Source organism: Pempheris klunzingeri, chromosome 7 (genome assembly GCF_042242105.1).
Source record: "Pempheris klunzingeri isolate RE-2024b chromosome 7, fPemKlu1.hap1, whole genome shotgun sequence".
Classification (NCBI taxonomy): Eukaryota; Metazoa; Chordata; class Actinopteri; order Acropomatiformes; family Pempheridae; genus Pempheris; species Pempheris klunzingeri.
Window position 1 is genome coordinate 26,630,317 of NC_092018.1, and position 19,337 is coordinate 26,649,653.

General features: G+C 43.2%; 3 protein-coding genes across 4 annotated transcripts in view; 2 read left to right on the top strand and 1 right to left on the bottom strand.

Annotated features, from left to right (window-relative positions):
* The first annotated feature begins 932 nt into the window (after positions 1 to 932).
* Positions 933 to 6,218, top strand: vsig8b (V-set and immunoglobulin domain containing 8b). Its single transcript, XM_070833712.1, has 8 exons — positions 933 to 1,015; positions 1,371 to 1,450; positions 3,099 to 3,268; positions 3,399 to 3,600; positions 3,856 to 4,008; positions 4,110 to 4,232; positions 4,428 to 4,566; positions 4,661 to 6,218. Exons 2-8 carry the CDS (start codon positions 1,378 to 1,380, stop codon positions 4,902 to 4,904), a joined length of 1,104 nt encoding a protein of 367 aa, XP_070689813.1. The 5' UTR covers positions 933 to 1,015; positions 1,371 to 1,377; the 3' UTR covers positions 4,905 to 6,218.
* A 1,877-nt stretch (positions 6,219 to 8,095) lies between these two features.
* tas2r202 (taste receptor, type 2, member 202) lies at positions 8,096 to 9,073 on the top strand. The gene has a single exon (XM_070833713.1). The coding sequence runs from the start codon at positions 8,096 to 8,098 to the stop codon at positions 9,071 to 9,073; it is 978 nt and encodes a 325-aa protein (XP_070689814.1).
* A 2,693-nt stretch (positions 9,074 to 11,766) lies between these two features.
* The window catches only part of dock5 (dedicator of cytokinesis 5), a 29,265-nt gene continuing 21,694 nt past the window's right edge, over positions 11,767 to 19,337 (bottom strand). The window contains exons 37-51 of one of the 2 annotated variants that reach the window (XM_070833076.1): positions 19,115 to 19,234; positions 18,669 to 18,758; positions 18,220 to 18,324; positions 17,807 to 17,948; positions 17,123 to 17,204; positions 16,927 to 17,011; positions 16,685 to 16,771; positions 16,393 to 16,569; positions 15,720 to 15,803; positions 15,492 to 15,629; positions 15,089 to 15,261; positions 14,758 to 14,881; positions 14,375 to 14,534; positions 13,976 to 14,094; positions 11,767 to 13,847 (exon numbers count right to left, since the gene is read on the bottom strand). In XM_070833076.1, coding sequence (XP_070689177.1) covers positions 13,764 to 13,847; positions 13,976 to 14,094; positions 14,375 to 14,534; positions 14,758 to 14,881; positions 15,089 to 15,261; positions 15,492 to 15,629; positions 15,720 to 15,803; positions 16,393 to 16,569; positions 16,685 to 16,771; positions 16,927 to 17,011; positions 17,123 to 17,204; positions 17,807 to 17,948; positions 18,220 to 18,324; positions 18,669 to 18,758; positions 19,115 to 19,234 — 1,770 coding nt within the window. In that variant the 3' untranslated portion in view covers positions 11,767 to 13,763. Of the gene's footprint in view, positions 13,848 to 13,975; positions 14,095 to 14,374; positions 14,535 to 14,757; positions 14,903 to 15,088; positions 15,262 to 15,491; positions 15,630 to 15,719; positions 15,804 to 16,392; positions 16,570 to 16,684; positions 16,772 to 16,926; positions 17,012 to 17,122; positions 17,205 to 17,806; positions 17,949 to 18,219; positions 18,325 to 18,668; positions 18,759 to 19,114; positions 19,235 to 19,337 lie in introns of both variants that reach the window. The other variant, XM_070833075.1, reaches the window with a different exon arrangement.

Here is a 19,337-nt window from a genome sequence, read left to right on the forward strand (position 1 = left end):
TATAGCGTCATGCTCCGCGCTCACATCACACACTGTAGAGCCTCACACAATCAATACTGAATAATTTCACCCCCCCTCATCCAACTTGCCTCAAATGCCTCTCTTTTCATTTTTGGATCATCAGCCACAATGAGATTTAGTGCGTTCAAACAGATGATTTAAACCACAATGACCACTCGACTGGAGCTGCCAAATCAAAACTCTCCATTTTGGTGAATCATTCACAGCTGATAAGAAGTTGTGACTCAACTGTGGGCTGCTTCATAAAACTCCGGCTTCATTTACAGCATGAACACTGCAGCAGTTCCAGTAGTTGCACTGCCGCTTGCATCTCTGCCACTATCTTTGCACTCAGGCATGTATCACTGTGAGGCCAAGCGTGTGTTTTCACGGGTGTGTCCAGGGAAGGGTTGGGGGGAACCAAACAAAGTGACGTTGCTCTTCAGCTGCCATGAAGAAAGGCTACACACAAAACATGCATAATTTCTATAGATCCTACATCCAAACTACATAAACTCAACAGAAAGACTGTTAAATTGAGGCACAGCAGCACACAGGATGTCATGTTGTGTTTTATTATGGAGTGACAGACGTTGGATATGTTGAGCGAGGCTGTTGAACTACTGAACTGGCAGGTAATCATTAATCTCTCTCATCAGCTACTTCACATAGGCCTGAGATTAGAAAACAAATACTGACAGCATGACTAACAAAGCTTTTTTTTTTTCTGATTTTTTTTGTTAATTATGTTACATTAACACATTTCCAGCTTTAAAAAAAAAGAAAAAAAGAAAAGTGAGCTCCCAAAAATAAAACCTCTTTGAGGGAGGTTTGAAATGTTCCCACATGTAGGAGTGGCCAACAGATGCACTATGGACCGAGAAGGTGTGGCCATAGTTACTGCTGCTGAGTTTCACCTGAGAGCAAAATAATTGAGCCTCAGCAGGACTGAAACTCTGCTGCCAGACCTCAGAAGAGTCTCTTTTCTTCTTACGGATTATTCCTTCACTTAAAGGTACGTCAGAGCTACTCTGATTTGCTCTATTTGGTTTTCTTGGTAGTGTGTACTTAAGAGCGAAACAGTTTGTTCTACCACTGCTTATTTTCCATTGATATTCAAATTCATTCTCTGCCTCATTTGCTCTAAAAAAAAAAAAAGGTCTAACATTAGGAGCAGTAATTCTTCCACTCCTAGCTGCATGTTAGATTTAAGAAAAACAACTAGATTAGAGATGCGGATGACAACCATGCAGTGTGAAATATTTTCATTTCCGTGGAATTAAATTAGAGACAACATGCGAGGATTCAAAGATAGTAGTTCCTGAAATTACATTCTCTGAATAATTTCTTCCCTTTTTTCTTGCTTTCAGGGTTATAATGGAGTCTGTATTCACAAGGGTGAGGCTAAAGGTGGCTGTGCTGTTCCTGCTAACAATTCAGCTGAGCATAGGTGAGTCTGAATATTTATCTCAGGAGCGTGTTGTAGGTTTCAGATAAGTATGGCCAAAGCAAATATGACATTTGACATGTCTTTGAGTGCCCTTTTTTTCCCCCCACCACCTGCCTTTTTTACATAATAGTGAACATATTCTGAATATATGATCAAACAGAGTGGATGTTTTTTTGGATCGAACCTGTCTGATCTGTAATTCACACAACACACTGTCACTCCGACGTGCTCTTGGCTGATGATCTGACACATATGCTATTGGGACAATCAATGAAATATGGGCATATAATATGGGCGGCTGACAGGTACCCTGCACAGCATTCATAGCTCTTTTCATGCTGTGCAGTCTTGGAGTAAGACCCTGAGAGACTTTATTGTCCCCAGTGGAGAAATGAGTCTCGTCCATCCATCTGAGCTGCCTGTTGACACCAACAACATAAAAACAGAAGGAAAATCAAAACAAATGCGCGCAGCAGAGTGAAAGTACACGTCGTCCATACAGAGCACACGCAAAACTCTTTGTTATGTCACACAAAAACCTTTAAATCTTCATGTTGCACCAGCGTATTAGATCAGTAGTTTACTGCTTGGTATTAAGAGCCTTGATTAATTCTTTAAGGTGTGACTTCCTGCTGCAGACTGAGAGGAAAGTGTTATCTGAGCCTGTGTCGTCTGGGCCGGTGAGGAAGTGCACAGGATTTGAATAGCAGCAGCTCTTTATTTGAAGCTTAGTGACTGGGCGGGTTAGCTTCGCTGCCTTTCCACATGGAAAACACATCGTCCTTACATCACAGCGTTTTGCCCAAAGGGGCTCTCGCTGTATAAACATTTGAGTGACTAATTTGGGTTTTTTTCATACTCCCTTCATCACATCTCTCATAAATACCCCTGACATACTTTATTTTGTTTTGTGGCATTGAAGTGCTTTCAGAGCGTTATATTAGATTCAGTGGTGAGTGGAGTCAAAAGAGAGGCTGATTCGTCAGCGTCGTCCACTCCGATATTTAGAGCAGGTTAAATATCTGAATAGGAGAACGGTGAATAGATGTTTGCTCCGGTGTCTGAGAAGTTGGATGACAACTTTAACAAGATAAATAACTTCTGTTGAAATGCACATGGAATGATATTCCGCTTTGAGTTCTTTCTATAAAACGTCAGGCTATCAGCAGTAATTAAAATCCACGGCCATAAACTGTGAGTCAGCAGGGTGTGTGTCAACTCAGAGACAGCTTTAAACTTCCACTTGTCAACTGCATTTTTCATGTTTGCTCATCTGTTCACTTTTCATCATCATTTACCAATATATTTCTGACAGCTAATGAGCCTCGAGAGTTTTGAATTAATACGTAACTCATTTTTGCAAAAATACCACTTTTACGTTTATTTCGGCTCCAAATTGTCCTCAGTTTGACTTAAGAGGCCAATTAGTCTCAGATCAGCACCTACCCCACTCTGAGTCTGTTTATGAGCACAGGCCCAGAGCTTGAATGCCATTAAGCGGGGAAAATATTAATGCATTTCAGAGAGAAATTAGTTATTTTTTCTCCCTTTTTTGCCTTTTTGCCTGGGTAGATGATTATGAAAATTGGAGGGAGGAGGAAGTGAATATTATGAATTAGACAAATAGAGAATTTTTCTGTCCCATCAGATGCGACAGAGGCGATGGAGGTGACATCCTCGGGGCCGCAGACCGTTCAAATGGCCCAGGGGGAGACGGTCAAACTGGGATGCACCTACACCCAAAGCCCCCAAGACACAGGAGAGCTGGATATTGAGTGGTCCAGAGTCAGCCAGGACATGACACAGAAAGACAAACTGGTAGGTGTTTGAGGGCAGAGAGGTATGTCGCAGAGAAACCTGCCTGTGAGGTTGGATGAAGCATCAAACATGCAGTGGAAAGACCTGCTTTGAAGATGTGTCATTACTCAGTGCAATCTTTGCATTTCAGATCTTGTCATTCACGGGAGGCCAGACGCTCCAGTACGGCGACCCCGGCCTCTCCAGAAGGCTCAAATTCACAGGGGACCCCAAGCAGGGGGACGCTTCCATCTCCCTCTCTGATGTGAGGTCCTCAGACACAAACACCTACCAGTGTAAAGTGAAGAAGGCCCCGGGTGTGGACATGAGAAAAGTCACACTGCTGGTGATGGGTGAGGAGGCATTCCTTTTTACCGGTTTAACCTGTCCACTTTCTCAGTCTTCATTCAAATGTTGCTCTCATTCAAATGGAATGAGGCCCTTTGTGCGTCTCTCTGTCTCAGTCAGTGATCAGATCTTTCTCTGTAGCCATACCTCAGACTCTTCTCCTCCTTCACACCTTTAATCCTCCCATGATGAACTAAAGCACTGAGGCATTGCTCTAGAAACCGTTTTTGTGCCATGAGTTTATTTATTCCCTCCACTAGTTCCCCCGTCAGCGCCAAAGTGTTGGGTTGAAGGCGGCGAGGAGAGAGGCGGCACCGTCTCCCTCCGCTGCAAATCCTCTCAGGGATCCAGTCCTCTCAGTTACGTGTGGAGGAGGGAGAGTGGAGGTGCAATGCCACCCACTGCGACCCAAGGTGAGGAGGCAACTTCACAGACAAAAAGGCTTTTCTATAATACATTCATGATGCTGTGTTTGTATATACTCTTCTGCTGAATGTTGTCTTCTTACGTTAAGACCCACAGACTGGGGAGCTTTTGATAAGGAACCACACAGACAGCAATGTTGGAAATTACGTGTGTGATGCAAAAAACGCCGTCGGCAAAGCACAGTGTAAATATGCGCTGCACGCATACAACGGTAAGTCTATGATATCATCATCTTATTTTCCCCTTATGTATTTAACACTCTCACATCCTAAAAGAACCCTTTCATTTTCCTACTGTATTGTTTGAATATTAGATGTACTCTGAAATGTAACTTGTGAAATCACACGTAAGCCTCTTAAAGCTGAAATGCTTGTTTGATCTCAAAGCACCATGTCCTCTGTTCCAGCTACCAACAAGGTGGGTGTCATAGTTGGAGCAGTAATAGGTGCCATCTTGCTGCTGCTGCTCCTCCTGCTTCTCATCTGGCTCTTGATCTGCTGCTGCCATAAGCGCCGCTATGAGAAAGAGATGGCAAACGAAATAAGGTATTGTATCAGAGCTGGAAACAACATCAAAACATCCAGGAAGTAATCTAACATCTGGGGATCATGTTGACCTGTTAATGACCTGTTTCCTCAGGGAGGACACACAGGCTCCAGAGAGCAGGTCCAACAGCAGACACTCCAGTTTCCGCTCAGTGCCGGGGTACCGCACCCACCCCGAGGTGCTCTACAGCCCAGTGGGGAACCATCTGCCTGGTATCCGCGAATCAGGTCGCAGTGCCGTCTACACAAGCGGGAGTAACGGCACATCACAGCCGGCCACTGCAGGGGGAAATCCTCCTCCACTCCGATATGACCATCGATACGGATACCCTGTCTGACTACAATCCAAAGTAAAGACGCCTGCGGAAGAAAATACTTTTTCTGTGTAAATATGAGAAATGGTGCAATACAATATATTGAAGTGGAGAATGATGGGAATGCTGGTGTGACTTATCTTATCGAACTGTCAGCCTTTGGACAAACATAAATGTGACTTCCATAATGCACTGTAGCACAGTAAGCAACAATAATAGGTTGTTATAATCCAATTAAATATTACAAAGATTTCACTAGAAGTGTGTGTAAAATGTATATATATATATTAACATGTATTTTTATTGATGCTTTTTTTTCTATGATGCACATGTAGCTCAATCACTGTGTTACTTTTTTTTGAAGTATTTGTACAATAAAACATCTTTTTTAACTAACAAGTCAATGAGAAGAGCACCATCTGAATCCCATTTAGGGCTCACTGAGCAATCCAATTTTTGTGTCATGGGTCCGTTTTTTTTATTGCTCGATGATATCTGGGCTGATGAAACACAATAGAATAACATTTGAAACACATCTTCCACTCCGGGGATGGAACGACCGCTATCTCCCTGGAAAAAAAGATAAATCTTAATTGAATGAGTTATATTTCGGCATCATAATGAAATCAGACGTTTAGTCTAGACATGCAGAATTAGGCACGGTTATAATAAAAACTGTCAAATTATCTATATGGACGTTCAAATACGGAGGATGGAGATTCAAATGCAATCTAATTAGAGGGGAGTTTGGAGAGTTCATTAAAATTTGATTTTAGCGCGTAAACATGATCAGACAAACATCTGTCTGTTTTTACAGCCAGCAGATTGGAGATCAGCTATTTTCAGGGTTGTAACTGGATGAACATAAATTCAAACTTCGAACTGCTTATGAGTGAGAATATTGGGAGACAGTGAAGTCAGTTTTGAGTCTGATCCTCTTTGTGTGTTTGCCTGCTGGAATTTTTTTCATTTGCAGAGCAAAGTGTTGCTAAACTGACTTGTTTGTGTTGTGTGTCTCTCCATTTTTTTTTTTTTGCAAAGCAGCCAGTGAACTAGTTGTTGGTCTGGTAGTGGAGGGCCTAACCTGCAGGTGCCTCTCTCAGAATCCCGAGTCAGCACGATGCCCGCGGCCTCTCCTCTCGTCTGTATTGGCCTGATCACAGCTTCAAAAGGTTTATGTTGAATTAATAAGAGCTGCAAGGAGTGGTGAGGGTTGGTGGGCCCTTGGTATTAAATTCTGCCAAGGGCCCCCTTAAGGGCAGAGGCTGCCCTACACTAAACTGTAACAGCTGGGTATTTATTAAACAACTGTGTTACTGTTTCATATGATAAGAAATAAAAAAAAAGCATTTAGACTTTTAGTTGAAAATGTTTCCAAAATCAGTCTAGTTTGCATTCATTCCCCCACAGCACACACACACACACACACACACACACACACACACACATATAAACAATTACTATGCCTTTGCAGTGTCTGTTACTTGTTTTGCTTCAAATGAAGACAAATTGAAAGCTGCCATTGTGTGTGCGTGTCCATATCTCTATCTTTCTATTTGCTCAATTCAAATGTGTAAAGAAATGCACATGCAGCAGAGGGACTCTATGTACAAAAGCCTTTTCTGTGCATACGCAAGCCTGTCCTTTGATCCATGCGTGAACTGGGAAAATAGATACAATAATTAATTACAAATAATTCTGGAAACCTCACCAGGAAGCCCCATAATATCTTCTTTTAATAATAAGTTTCTTAGAGGGCAGAACTTCTAACTGGGTTAGTAATTATTCTAAATAAAAGCTCCCGCTGCAGAGTGTTCTCGCACATTTAGATTCAAAGAGCTTCAGCATGAAAGAGAGCTTCTTCTTCTTTTCTATGCTATTGAGCAAAAAGACAGAATCTCTCCTTTGGCTTTGGATTGTTTTGTACAAGTTTAACTTTTCATTACAGTAATAAATGTAATTAATGTAATGCTATTCATGAAGACAAATATAGGTGAGGGCTTGAGTATCACTTGCTTATTAAACCCAGTTCGCTATGATTGGATAGTATTGTATATAAAACATGCCAGCAAAAGAAAAATTTAAATCAAATATTTACTTTAATACAATTCAAGTCAGCATCTTTTTAAGTCTGTCTACAAAGTTACTTTCCTCTACAGCACAAACTACAGTGATGAGGTGCTGCATTAGTCCTGAAGGTGATTCAAAGGTGATTTGCTTTTCTTATCAGGTAAATAAGTGTGTCTTTATGTGTGTGTGTGTGTGTGTGTGTGTGTGTGTGTGTGTGTGGGTGTGGGTGTGTGTGAGTGTGGTTTGGTATTATATGTAAATATGTGGTCGAGCTGCAGGAATAACCATTTGCATGCGGAGTCTGGTTAAGCGTGGTCTGCTGAGCTGTCACGCCGCACTGATCGACACACAGTAAAGTCACTGGATATTCATAATGAGCACATATCCTGCACTCCCAATGCAATGCAAATACATTGTCACCACTACCTGTGGTCATAGCTGATGCAAATCATACCTAATGCTTATATATATGCCTGTCAAGGAATACTTAAATCCAAGGACTTCACCTTGCTGTGTGCATGCTGCAGACAACTTCAGGCAAGGATTAAAGCTCGGCTAAACAAAACAAAACAAAGGGTTCTTCAGCTGCAGCCAGAGGTATTGAGTCAGGCAAAAGCACGGCGACGACTTGCAGGCAATGAATGTGAAGCAGAAACCTTGAGTAGATTTCAGAGTGATGAAAAGCCTCATCCAACCCATGGGAGCTTCGTTTGAGGTAAAAATGGAGGATGTGTCTTACAATAATTGCTCTTCCCTTCTTAACTTCGCTGCACTTTACTTTATGTTGCATGTAACCACCTAAACTGTAGATTTCACATATATTTTTAACCATAATAGAACATTTTGAATGGGCCTATCTGGGTCTGTTTCATGTATTTCAAAAGCTAAATATGTGAATCTTTTCCCCAGGCCCCGCTGACAAACTGTGACTGATTCCATTCGGTTGCAGCAATGAGGAATCGTCTGGTTTGAAAGTGTGTTTGCATAATTTTTTGTCTTCTTGTCATCTCTCTGAGCACAGCAAAAACAAAACACTTGAGAACCCCACACAGACTGTGCAGTGTCATACAGAGGTGTAGAAATGAAGGCATGAGTTATAGTTAAAGGTGGTACGCAGCAGATGCGTTTAGGGTGAAGATTACATTATGTATGGGACAAATAAATTAACCCTCTGGGTGATGACAGGTCTGCTTGCCGTCACGACCGTCTTCTTTAATGCTTACATCCTCTTGATGAGTCTGTGGAACTACCATCAGAAAAAGCAGTGGAGCCCCAGTGAGACGATCATCGTGGCTCTGTCTGGCGCCAACGTGGCTCACCAGCTGGTCTGTTACTTCTGGATGACCATGGATGAAGTGGACAGCGAGTGCCACATCGCCCAGCTGCCCTACACTATCATGCTGCTGTTGCTCTACAGCCTCAAGTTCACCATCATGTGGGACACCAGCTTTCTCACTTTTTACTACAGCACCAAGCTGGTGAACACGCCCAACCACTGCTACACACAAATCCAAGCGGCCATCCTCAAGCACGTAACCTTAGCTGTTTTTTTCATTCCCCTGTGCGGCCTGGGCACCAGCATGCCCATGCTGGTGGTGTTTCACCCTGACAACTATACCACGGAGAACCAAGACTGTGGGGTTTTAATGCCCGACACCTGGTCTGGCCAGGTCTACGAAGCCATGTATCTGCTCCTGGCCGATGTCCTGCCAGGGGTGCTCATGGTGAAATGTTGCATCTCCATCTCCGTCCACCTGGCCACCCATCTCCGCCACATGAAAGCCAGCACCAACGGAGCCCACCGCCCAAAACTGGGCGCCCAAATGAGGGTGATCCAGATGGCTTTATCTCTGGTGGCCGTCTTCGTCCTCTTCCTTGTGATCGACCTGTACGTCAACTACCAGATAGCGGTGAACCACGAGAACATCATCGTGCTCACATTCTTCTTCACGTCCATCTACACGACTGTCACTGCCACGGTGCTGATCTATGGGAAGAAGCCTTTTTGGAAAGCTCTCATACATGAATTTAACGTGTGCCTGGACGAGTATCCTTGTTTGTCCTGTCTGAAGGTGCCCGAACAAAAGGCTAAACCAAGCACTCCTGCAAAAGTTAAAAACTGAGAAGCCAATTTACTTTGCACTGGAGGTCTTTGTGCTGAAATCAATTGGTCATTGTCTGCTCTTATTAAAAACTTTGAAGAAACTTATTCTTTTATCTTTTGTGCAAGCAATTTCAGTAATGACTACAGTCCTGCAGTATCACCATTAATTGCGGTTTCCCACATCAATAAGGTATTTTAGCTGTGTTAGCAGGGGGAGGATATAGCGGCCAGGTAACCAGCTTTCCATCCAAATCACAAGCTCATCAGACTGTACCTATCAATTAATATTTCAGTAGAACAAATAATAGTCAGGCCTGTAAAATAGATCCCCAAGCATGGCTGCGTGGACATGATGTAACTCTGTACCCATCTAGAAATGTTGAAAAATACATGTGACTGTGGTGAGAGTACAGAGTGTATTAATAAAACAAGAATGAACGCACCGCCTGAATTCTCTTTTTTTTTTCATGTACATCACAGAGGTTTTAAAAGTTTTTCCTCAGTCAGGTTGCAGATAGTTTAAGCTGCACACGGGGACAACAGCAGCCAGCGTGTAACTGGAAGGCTGCCAGTCCAAACTCCTGCACCAGAGTAGGGAGAAAAAATATAAACCTGATGGGGGGGAGGGAGGCACTCGTAATCGCCACTCTCTCCTGTGTATCTGTTCATTGGTTGTCTGCAGAAGCGTGTACTCGACAGCTCCCAGGTGCGATGGTGTGTAACTGCAACTGTGTGTGTGGGTGTGAGGCTGGGCGTTCCTGGCAGGTGAGCTCAAGCCAAGCAAACCTACCCTGAGCAAATAGAGGTTTTAAAAAAAACGCAGCAGACCTCTTTGCGATGCTCCATTAGTTCACACCCTCTGGCACCACCTAGTGAGGTTCAAAGATTGGGATACAATGGTGCAACTAATCCCACTCCACACACAGGCTCAGAATTCCTCCAGCAGCTAAAGGGACAAAGTCATAAAGGGCATATCTTCCTTTGATGCAGGGGAGTTAAGTCGTACCAAGGCTTGGCTTCCATCCCTAATGTCTGTCTCTATGGGAGGGAGGCGGGTTTGGCACGACAGGAAACCAGTTTAATATTACGTAACACTGGCTAATATGGATGCAATACTCATATGGAATATTTCTCTGAAGCTCTGTACTTTTTTTGCTTAGAAAAGCAAGATAAGTATTCAGATCATTTTAGTTAAGTAAAAGCACCAATACTACAGTAGATCGTACCGCCAGCAAAGTAGTCCTGCAGAAAGATGGCTACCCCATGACTGACACTATTATGTGACGTTATTATTAGTATTATTATCAACTGAATATTTTATTTAGCTTGAGAAACTGGAGAATCTTCTCAACCCATATAGGAACGCACACTCCTTCAATTTATCAGAAAAATTCAAATCCACCAAATTTGGAGATGCGTGGTTTTCACCAGACGAGAAGGGTATGAAAAAGTAGATCTATTAAAGGAGCATTCCACCTCTGAGCTCAGGTAGTCAGGTCCACTGGTTCCCAACACAAGGGGTCACAAGATAAGTCTCAGGGTTAGGGCTAGGTTACTTTTTTGGTGAAATATCTGGTACTTTTACCTCTTTGGCCATCAAACGGTTATCTGTCCGGCTGGACACTGCTTCAGTTTAAGAGGTCACAAGGAAGGAATGATTTCATCTTTAACATGACATTGGATCTTATATCGTGCATGTTTTATGTCAAATCTAAACCTGAAAAGTCACTGCAGCTGATATGGTGGATTAAAAAGTATAAATCCCTCTGAGCTGTCGTGGAGCAGAAGTGTAACGCAGCATTAAAGTGGAATAGAAAGCACCTTAAAATCATACTCAGTGCAGAACTTGAGCAAATAAACTTAGTTACAGTCTGCTCCATCACTGTAACATTATATTTAAGCAACCATCTGCATAGCATACTACTGGGAAAAACCTTCCAGCTGCTTTCCATCAAGCACTGTCTCAAGGTAATGGAAACTCTGTGTGTGTGTGTGTGTGTGTGTGTGTGTTTGTGAGCCTTCAAACTCTACAAGAGCTCAAAGTTAGACACAGATGTGTCACCGGTGCATTGTCAGTTGAGAAGAGACCAGAAAGACAACTGTGACGTGCATGACGCCAAGGAGATTGACTGATATCCTCAGAACCTATACAGCATGAAGTTGTAAACATGTCTACTGTATGGAGTTTGTTTCCATGGAGATGTTCTGGAGCATCCAGCTAAACCAGGCAGTTGTAGCGCGGCTCTCCTTGCATGGGTGAACATCACTTCAAACTGTTATTGCTCCCGAGACTTACAGCGGGAGCGATATCCCACGCCTCACTATCTGACAGGAAGGAACAGACCATTAGCAATCCAGATTAGCAAGTCCAGCAACTATCACACAACTCCTATAAACATCCCATAAACTCCTCCCTGCAACGAAGCCCCCCAGTGATAATGCCTGAACATGAGCCACAGAGGCATCGTTTTGCTTCACTCAGCTCGGATTGTGTTTTGAAACACATGAATCACCAGCTCCATGCCAGCTTATTAGATGTTTTGAGCGTGAATGGGTGATTTTTCATGCTATCAGTAGCGTCCAAATGGCTGCCAGCGTGAGCGCCGAGTTTCCAGTGAGGGCGCAGAGACTAATCTGTATTCATCATGTTCACAGGATCATAGTTAAGAGATGGAGAAGATGCCTTTCTCAAACAATCAATGTAAGGAAAAATTACTCTTTCAATAAGTCTTTATTTTTGTTCAGTCAACAACAGCTTGTTCGTAAAAAAAAAAAAGAAAAGATCATTGTATATCTCTTGAGGCATTGTTTGTATAAAAATTCTTTGATGCTTGTTAGGAAGTGTGTACTGTATATAAAATTAGATCCCTTGTAGAACAGTTTGAAATCTAAAATACTGACATCTTAATCATCAGTTCATTTTGATCAGTCTCAAAACAGCTTCCATGCATAGATTTAGAACTCTGAAGGCACGTACATTGTATTGCTTCTTTTTAAAAATAAAATTAAACAGTGCACAGTAAAGCGGTATGTTGAAATAAAATTAAATGTATGCTGCATAAAAACAACCAATCTCTGTACACACCGGGTGTTCAAAACAATGAAAATATTAAAACTCAATGAATAGCAATAATTTAAATTTCAATAATGAATTGATATAAAAAGAAAAACTGCCAACACCTGAAATATTAAACTAAAGTGAACTCCAAAGGCATTTCTGCTTGTACCATACAGCGTTTAAGGCTCTTTAAAGGGCCAGTTTGAAATTCTGGGAACTGTGGTTATTTATCATCTTGATGGGAGCTAGATGAGGAGATGGAGACATGTGTGTGTGTGGTTAATATGTAGCTGGAGCCAGCAGCCAGTTACCTTGGATGCATTAAGACTGGAGATGGAGAAGCAGCCTTCCTGGCTCTGTGTGACGGTAACAGCTACAGCTCACTAATAAACATGTTATATCCCCTTTGTTAACAGAAAACGAAGTGTAAAAAATGGCAGTTTGTTGTTTTATGAGGGGTTCTGTGCAGCACTATTTCTTGGCTGGGAGGAGTAATTTCCTCCTTGTGTGTTGCCTGGGCAACCACCCACCCCCACAAAACCACAAATTGTCATTTTATAACCTAAGGTTTTGTCTGTATTTAAAAGACAAGACATAAAGTGTCAGTTAGTGGGCTTCGGGGCCGGTACGTGGATTCTGTTACCTTTGGACAGAGCCTAGCTTGGCGCTCCCCCCCCTGTCCAGTCCTTATGCTAAGCTAACGGCTGCAGGCTTTAGCTACACGTTTACCCTGAAACACACAAGAGTGATATGAATCTTCTCCTCTAACTCAAAACATCAAAAGGGCATATTTCCCAAAATAGCAGACTATTGCTTTAAGGAAAGGCTTACTTCCACTGAACATCCACATCAACGTGATGCAGCTTGGAAGCATCAGTTACAGTATTCAGTTCATCATAAACATCAATGCATAATCTGCCACACATTCATTAATGCCATCCAGTGTCTCTAAAACATTACGGCTTAGGAAAAAGGGTTTGATCATAACATTACTGAAAACCATCATCGGACACAAAATAACTACATTTCACAACAGTTACATTCTGTACATTGTATTCCCTGCTTGATCAAGTTTGACATGTATCTAATGCAGCTTTTTCCTGTCTGGAAATGTCGGTATGGAATGCTGGTAAACAGCTGGGGGGGAAATAAGTCATCCAGTGTCACTCTAACGCATAAAAGCGAAATATTACATTGCAGCATTGGTCATTCCTTTTCCCTGCGGGTGATAAAGTCTGTACAAGATACTGACTTCTTCAAGAAAGAAAGCATCTTATGACTGTTTCATTACCTCTTAAAAAGCCCACTGAATCAAAGGCTGCAGTCGCCTTACGTACCAAGAATCATAGATCCATTTTTGCACAGTAGTACCCTCTTAAGACAGACACCCCCACACATATTGTTCCTTGCGGCTTAAATACAAAAAGAAGCCAAAACACGAGAACAATGGACTGCTTGGAATTATTAGTGACTTGCATCAGAAAGATTTTTTTCCACCGAAAAATCTTGCATACATCCCACGTAGATGATCCTGCCTCTGTACCTGCAGTGCCGCAAAAATGGAGCTGTGCTTTCATCAAGGCCAAATCAGAGAATTAGTGAAACTTTGAGGCCGGCGTGTAGATGCAGCCTTAGTGGGGGGGTTGTGCTCTTAAGAGGGGAACATGGACTTCCGTGTTTTTGGAGGCGGTGGGGGGGGCTTGCTCTCAATTTTTACTGGCAGTGGAGGAGTGAACTGTGGGGAAGGAGAGAAGAGAGTTCATGTGAGGACCTAGAATAAAAATAAAAAACCGAATATTTCAACATTTACACGTCATTAAATATGCATTAGTGAGGGGATGCTTTTTTTCACAGCAGATGTACCTCTGAAGAGAACCCGGGGTTGTCAATCTCGTACGGGTGTTTCTTAGGAGGCATGGGTGGGGGGGTCCCAGGGGTGTCAATGGTATTGGCATCATTGTCACTGAGAAGCGATGAATAACCTATCGGGGGAGAGAGGAAATCAGAGCTTTTCATACCAAATATTCACAATGAAACTGTGGATATGCATATATATGTGTGTGTGTGTGTGTGTGTGTGTGTGTGTGTGTGTGTGTGCGTGTGTGTGTGACCTGATTAGGGCCATAGACCACAACGTGCTTGCTCCCGATTAGTAAGCATGACATTCCTCTTAGTCTGTGTGCGAGGCATATTTTTTAAGAGCAAATGAAATGATGACATGCAGTGCGGTGTTTGTCAGAGCAGTACTTATTATCCACATACTGGAGCTGCGTGGTGTGTGCGGTGTGTGTGGAGAGGCAGGTAGCGGGCTGAGGGGGTTAGACAGGCTGAGCTGGGATGAAACACCGTGGAACAGGGAGACGGTAAGCCGCCGGTCTCCTAATTGTAAACTCTTGGGTCTTTGCTGCTTCTCCGGGGGAGTCTGGGATAAGAACCGGAGAACAAAAGATACACACGTCCATGTAAAACAGTCAAGCATAATGAAGCTACTCCCAATTCACAGCTGAATAACAGCGGTTTAACAGTGGGATGATATGGTCTTGTAAACAGCTTACATGAGCACGTGACCGAACGTATATTGTACGGGGAAACAGAAAGAGCAGAACACATACATATAATAATAGCACTTGAATTTAGGGCCTCACCTCATCTGCATCGGACTGCCTCTCCAGCAGGACCTGAGATTTGCTCACACTCCACTCCTTCCTGTTCTTTCTAGCAATCCTGTTGTCCTCCTCCGAGCGGGACAAAACCGAGGCCCTGCGATCGCTGGGACGGGACAACAAGGAACTGCTTGTGAATAATTGAGGGCAGAGAAAGAGATGCAATCATATAGACAAACGGTGCTTTTGATACCAGCGGAGACAAAAATGACTGTGCAGCGAAAGCAGTGTCTGTGACGGCGACACAAGGTCAGACATGAGCAGGCAGGGGAGAGGGAGACGAGTGAAGCAGGGAGAGGATGTGGGGACTGACTCTTGGGAGGAAATGCAGGAGGGTCCGTCTGAGGAGGCGGAGCCGCTGGACAGGCCTGAGGAGGCGTTGGACAGGGTTGAGACAGTGGACATGCGTCGCAGGGTGGAGGACAGGATGTAGGGCATCACTACTGAGCCCACGCGACTCTTCTTCCTCTCTGTGAGAGAGCAGGGCTGGGACACACAAATGGGATTAAGCGTCATCGGGGATTCTTGGCAGGGGAGGAGCACAGTGACAGGCAAAACTCAGGGTTGCAATGGACTGGCTGAAGGAAGATTTATTGTCCTGCGCTAATATAATATACACTGCTTTGAATGAGAAGAGTCTGATAGAAAGGCAAGAGGGCCTATAGCCTAAGTTGGCACCCTCTTACATTAAATTGAGTTTGTGGTTGGCAACGCACCAAGGTTATGACGCCATAATGCTTCTCCACTTTCTCCCGAAGGTCTTGGAAGCAAGTAACCAGACGGTTGTGCAAAGGCTTCAGCTGCTCCGTCGTCTTCTCCCCGTGGATGCGAATCCCATCTGCCAAGAGAGGGATCTAGAGGGGACGATGAGCACATTAAGTTCTCCCAGAACGTGGTTCTGATTTGACGCCAGTGTCAATGACAATGATGGCGGGAGGATTCACCTGCAGGGCGATGAGGTGTTTAAGGACCTCAATGCGCTCGTGGTCCTCTGGGTGCTCTTGGATGTAGTTGTCAGTGAAGAATGCCTAGAGAGGACGAAAACAGGCTGAAAATTGGGCTTTTTTCAGCTTTTTTTTTAAACACGCTTAAAGTGCAGCTGCAAGCAACAATGAACAGGTCTGCACAGCATGACAAAGAGGCCACAGTGGCCCCCTTATGAATTAAACTTTGCAGCTCTGGCTTGAGGCCAGTCGGAACTCATGGTAATGAAAAAACAGGAAATACAAATTCATATTAATGTTTGCAGTTGTGTGATTTATCGGTTATTAGTGTGGTTCGGCAATGTTTGACAGCCATATATTCTTTTCCAAATCAATTACTTTAGAGCCACTGTGCACACAACCTGAACTGATTTAGCAAACAGCTAAAATCTCCTTATTACAGTGCAGTCAATATGTGGTGGGACAATGACACACGTTTGTTTGGGGGGGTATCTCGTATAGTGAACGTGAAAGCCAGTTTCTTGTACTTAGTGCTGTCAAAATGTAATGCACTTAATGTATTACTAAATGCTATAGTAAGTAGTGGAAATGCAAAGTATGAAGTGCATGCTGCCACTACAGCCTACTTGTGCACTCTACTGAAAGAAATGAAAATAAAAATCTAGCGTCAAACCTTCTCATAGTTGGAGAAGCCGCCCATGACAGCAGGGTCAACAATGCCGCTGAGCATCATGGACAGTGGGTTGATGGACAGCGAGCGGTCACAGGCTTGCTGCTGCACGAGGTTACTCAGCTTTTCATTGGCCATCTCCATGGTTTCTACGGCGTTCTCCAAAGGACTGATTTCCTCCTGCCCGTCAGGAGAATTACATGAATAATAATGTCACTTTGAGAAATTTCTTTGAATAAAAAGGAACTGTAAAAAAACGGGAAACAAAGTTTGGAGCATCAAGGTTTTCTCTTACCACTGAGACAGATTTGACTTCAAACCATTTCAGAATCCCTGGGAAGCGATAGGCAGTGATGTAAGTTGTTCTCTCGATCCACATGGTCTGTAAGGCAGAATGAATATCAATAAAATTGACATTTTATCGTCTTTGTTAATCTTCAGAGTGAGGTATGCACTCAGACAGGGTTGTTTACACATTTTTGAGGATTTATTGGTGTATGAGCCTGGTGCCTTAAAATAAATTCAAAAAGCGCTCACTGCAAATTCATTGTCTGGGTCCTTTTCACCTTTCCTAAAGGGCCTTGAATACTGGAACTGGTCCACTTCATTGGTTCTGTAATAGCTGCGAAAGAACAGCGAAGGACAGCAGTGAGTTAGCGGTTTGCCCAGAGAACTATAAATCCCAGGGTATTCACGAGAAAATAAATCAGCCTTTAAATGTTCTGTTACGCACTTTAATATCTGCTCTGGAACCCCCTTGTCTTTAAACTGGTGCGGCACGGTGAGAACAGGCTTGACAGTAAAGCTCTGGATGTCTGTGAAGTTCAGCTGAGGATAAAACCAGGAGCAGTGTGGGGGAGCAGACAAGCCAAAATTGTACTGGATCAGATTTTTTTTTTTCTTTTTTAAATCTGTAATTGTCAAGCAAGGCTAGAGAGTCTGCAGCCATGTTAGCAGCTCTGCGAGGCTCTGGGAGACACAGCAGTGCTTTCAGCTAAATGCTGATGTTGGCATGCAAACATGGTCACAGTGACTAATGCGTGCGTTTACCATTTCACCATTTTAGTGTAGCTCATAAGCATGCTAACAGTTGCTAATTAGCAATAAACACAAAGCTGAGGCTGATGGGAAAACCATTAGTTCTGCATGATTTATTCATAAACCAAAGTATCAGACAAATTTAATTATTAACCTGATGATGTCCTTAAATTAAAAATTACGGAATTACCGAAGTTTGAGAGGGACGTGAACGTCTCTGCACATTTCAAGACAATTTATTCAGTAGTTGTTGAGATTCATTAAAAATTCACTCAAAACCGGAAATGTCACCCCACTGTCCTCTCTGGGACACCACGCTAACACGGCTCAAAAACCTTGATGAGAAATGGCTTCCGTGTGGTCTGTTACATAAGGATACACTGCCCAGGAGAGTTGCTGATGTTGTCTCCAGGGGGTGCTGTGCTGGTCATCCGTACTGCGTTGGGGAACTGTGAGAGGAGCTTTAAGCTGAAGTCTTCGAGCCACTCGTACTCTTTGCCACGGTAGATGAACATCTTGTTCTGTAGTAGACAATTTCAGTGTGCAACACAAAAAAAAAAAACAGAAAAAAAGCCAGAATCATGACCGAGCTTCTTTTCCATAATATATGAGAGGTGTGCTTGTGAAACGCTGCGACCGGGCCGTTGTTTGACATTTTCTCCTGTCATCAAAAAACCAATAACCTTTGAACATTTCTGCGCATTGCCCTGAGAAACGTTTCAGGAAGCTAAACTCATTGTATAAGCATGATGATTTCTCTAAGTTTATTGAGATAGGTAATTACTTCCTTACCCTGAGGAAAGAAGGGAATCCAAGTCCATAATATCCTACAGCAAAGTACTCTGGCTGTGGCCGCATTGCATGCATGATATTTTCATAGAACTGGGCTTGTTTTTTCTGTGAAGGAGGACAAAAAAAAAAAAAATGTTAAGGCTGCCGTCCAAGCACACTGTGTTGCAATTAGTCTGTCAGTGGTTGCAAAATAAATCATTCATGATAAATTAATTCCAATAAATTTTTTATAAAATGAATGCGGTTCCTCTCATTTTCTTTTATGTAATTATGAAAACTACTAAAGCGGAGAGACTTTATAAATAGATAACACACATTTCTTGCTAACAATGCAATCATGTACAAACGAATTGTTTTCATATCAGTTAATGAAGCTGCCATCTGAAGAGGTTTTCGGAGGGATCGTGTTTTGTTTGTACGGCTGAATAACAATGCACACGTCCTCTTACCAGCAGCTGGCTCAGCTCCATGAAGTCAAACATGTGGCTCTCATGCATCTTGGCCAGCTGCTTCCCCAGCTCAATGGCCTTCTCCCACATCTGAGAAGACATGTGCATCGCTCAGTTAAAAGGGGACATAAAGTATGAACACAAAAACACAGGAGCATGAGGTAGACTTTGCCATCTGGCTCCCACGGCTGTCCTCGCTGGAACCCCCCACCCCCCCGATCACCACCGCCACCACCACCACCAGCCCCCTCCTCTCCCCAGTCTCACAGCTTTGAAGGAAAACAGTTGATATGGAACAGCCAGTGAGAGATCTGACTACTGACACAACAAAGAAACCTGTAGCTGGTGTGTGAGATTCAGTAACTTGTGGGTGACTAAAGTCATTATGCAAAAGTGAAGAACTGAACTTTTGACACCAGCTCACTTATAGAGGAGTTAATACTTACCTTGCCCTTGTCTAGGTAGCATATGATCTCCTGAATAAGCCTCTCTTTCAGCTCCTGTTGGGTCCATACGTGCTCTCCATCTCGAGGAATCAGATGAGGTGCGCACGGTTTGTCAGACCACTGGGGAGGCAAACGATCAAAACTCAGCACATGGGGAAACATAAAGAAGCATGACAATATTGGCAAAGATTTAGCAGCTAAAACATAAAAGGTATTCTGATCT

Bases quoted from the DNA above. Each gene is read 5' to 3' on its own strand.
- vsig8b (XM_070833712.1), top strand. From the start codon at position 1,378: ATGGAGTCTGTATTCACAAGGGTGAGGCTAAAGGTGGCTGTGCTGTTC. The intron at 4,009-4,109 runs GTGAGGAGGCAA...TCTTACGTTAAG, and splicing joins GCCACCCACTGCGACCCAAG to ACCCACAGACTGGGGAGCTT. The intron at 4,233-4,427 runs GTAAGTCTATGA...CCTCTGTTCCAG, and splicing joins TGCGCTGCACGCATACAACG to CTACCAACAAGGTGGGTGTC.
- tas2r202 (XM_070833713.1), top strand. From the start codon at position 8,096: ATGTATGGGACAAATAAATTAACCCTCTGGGTGATGACAGGTCTGCTT.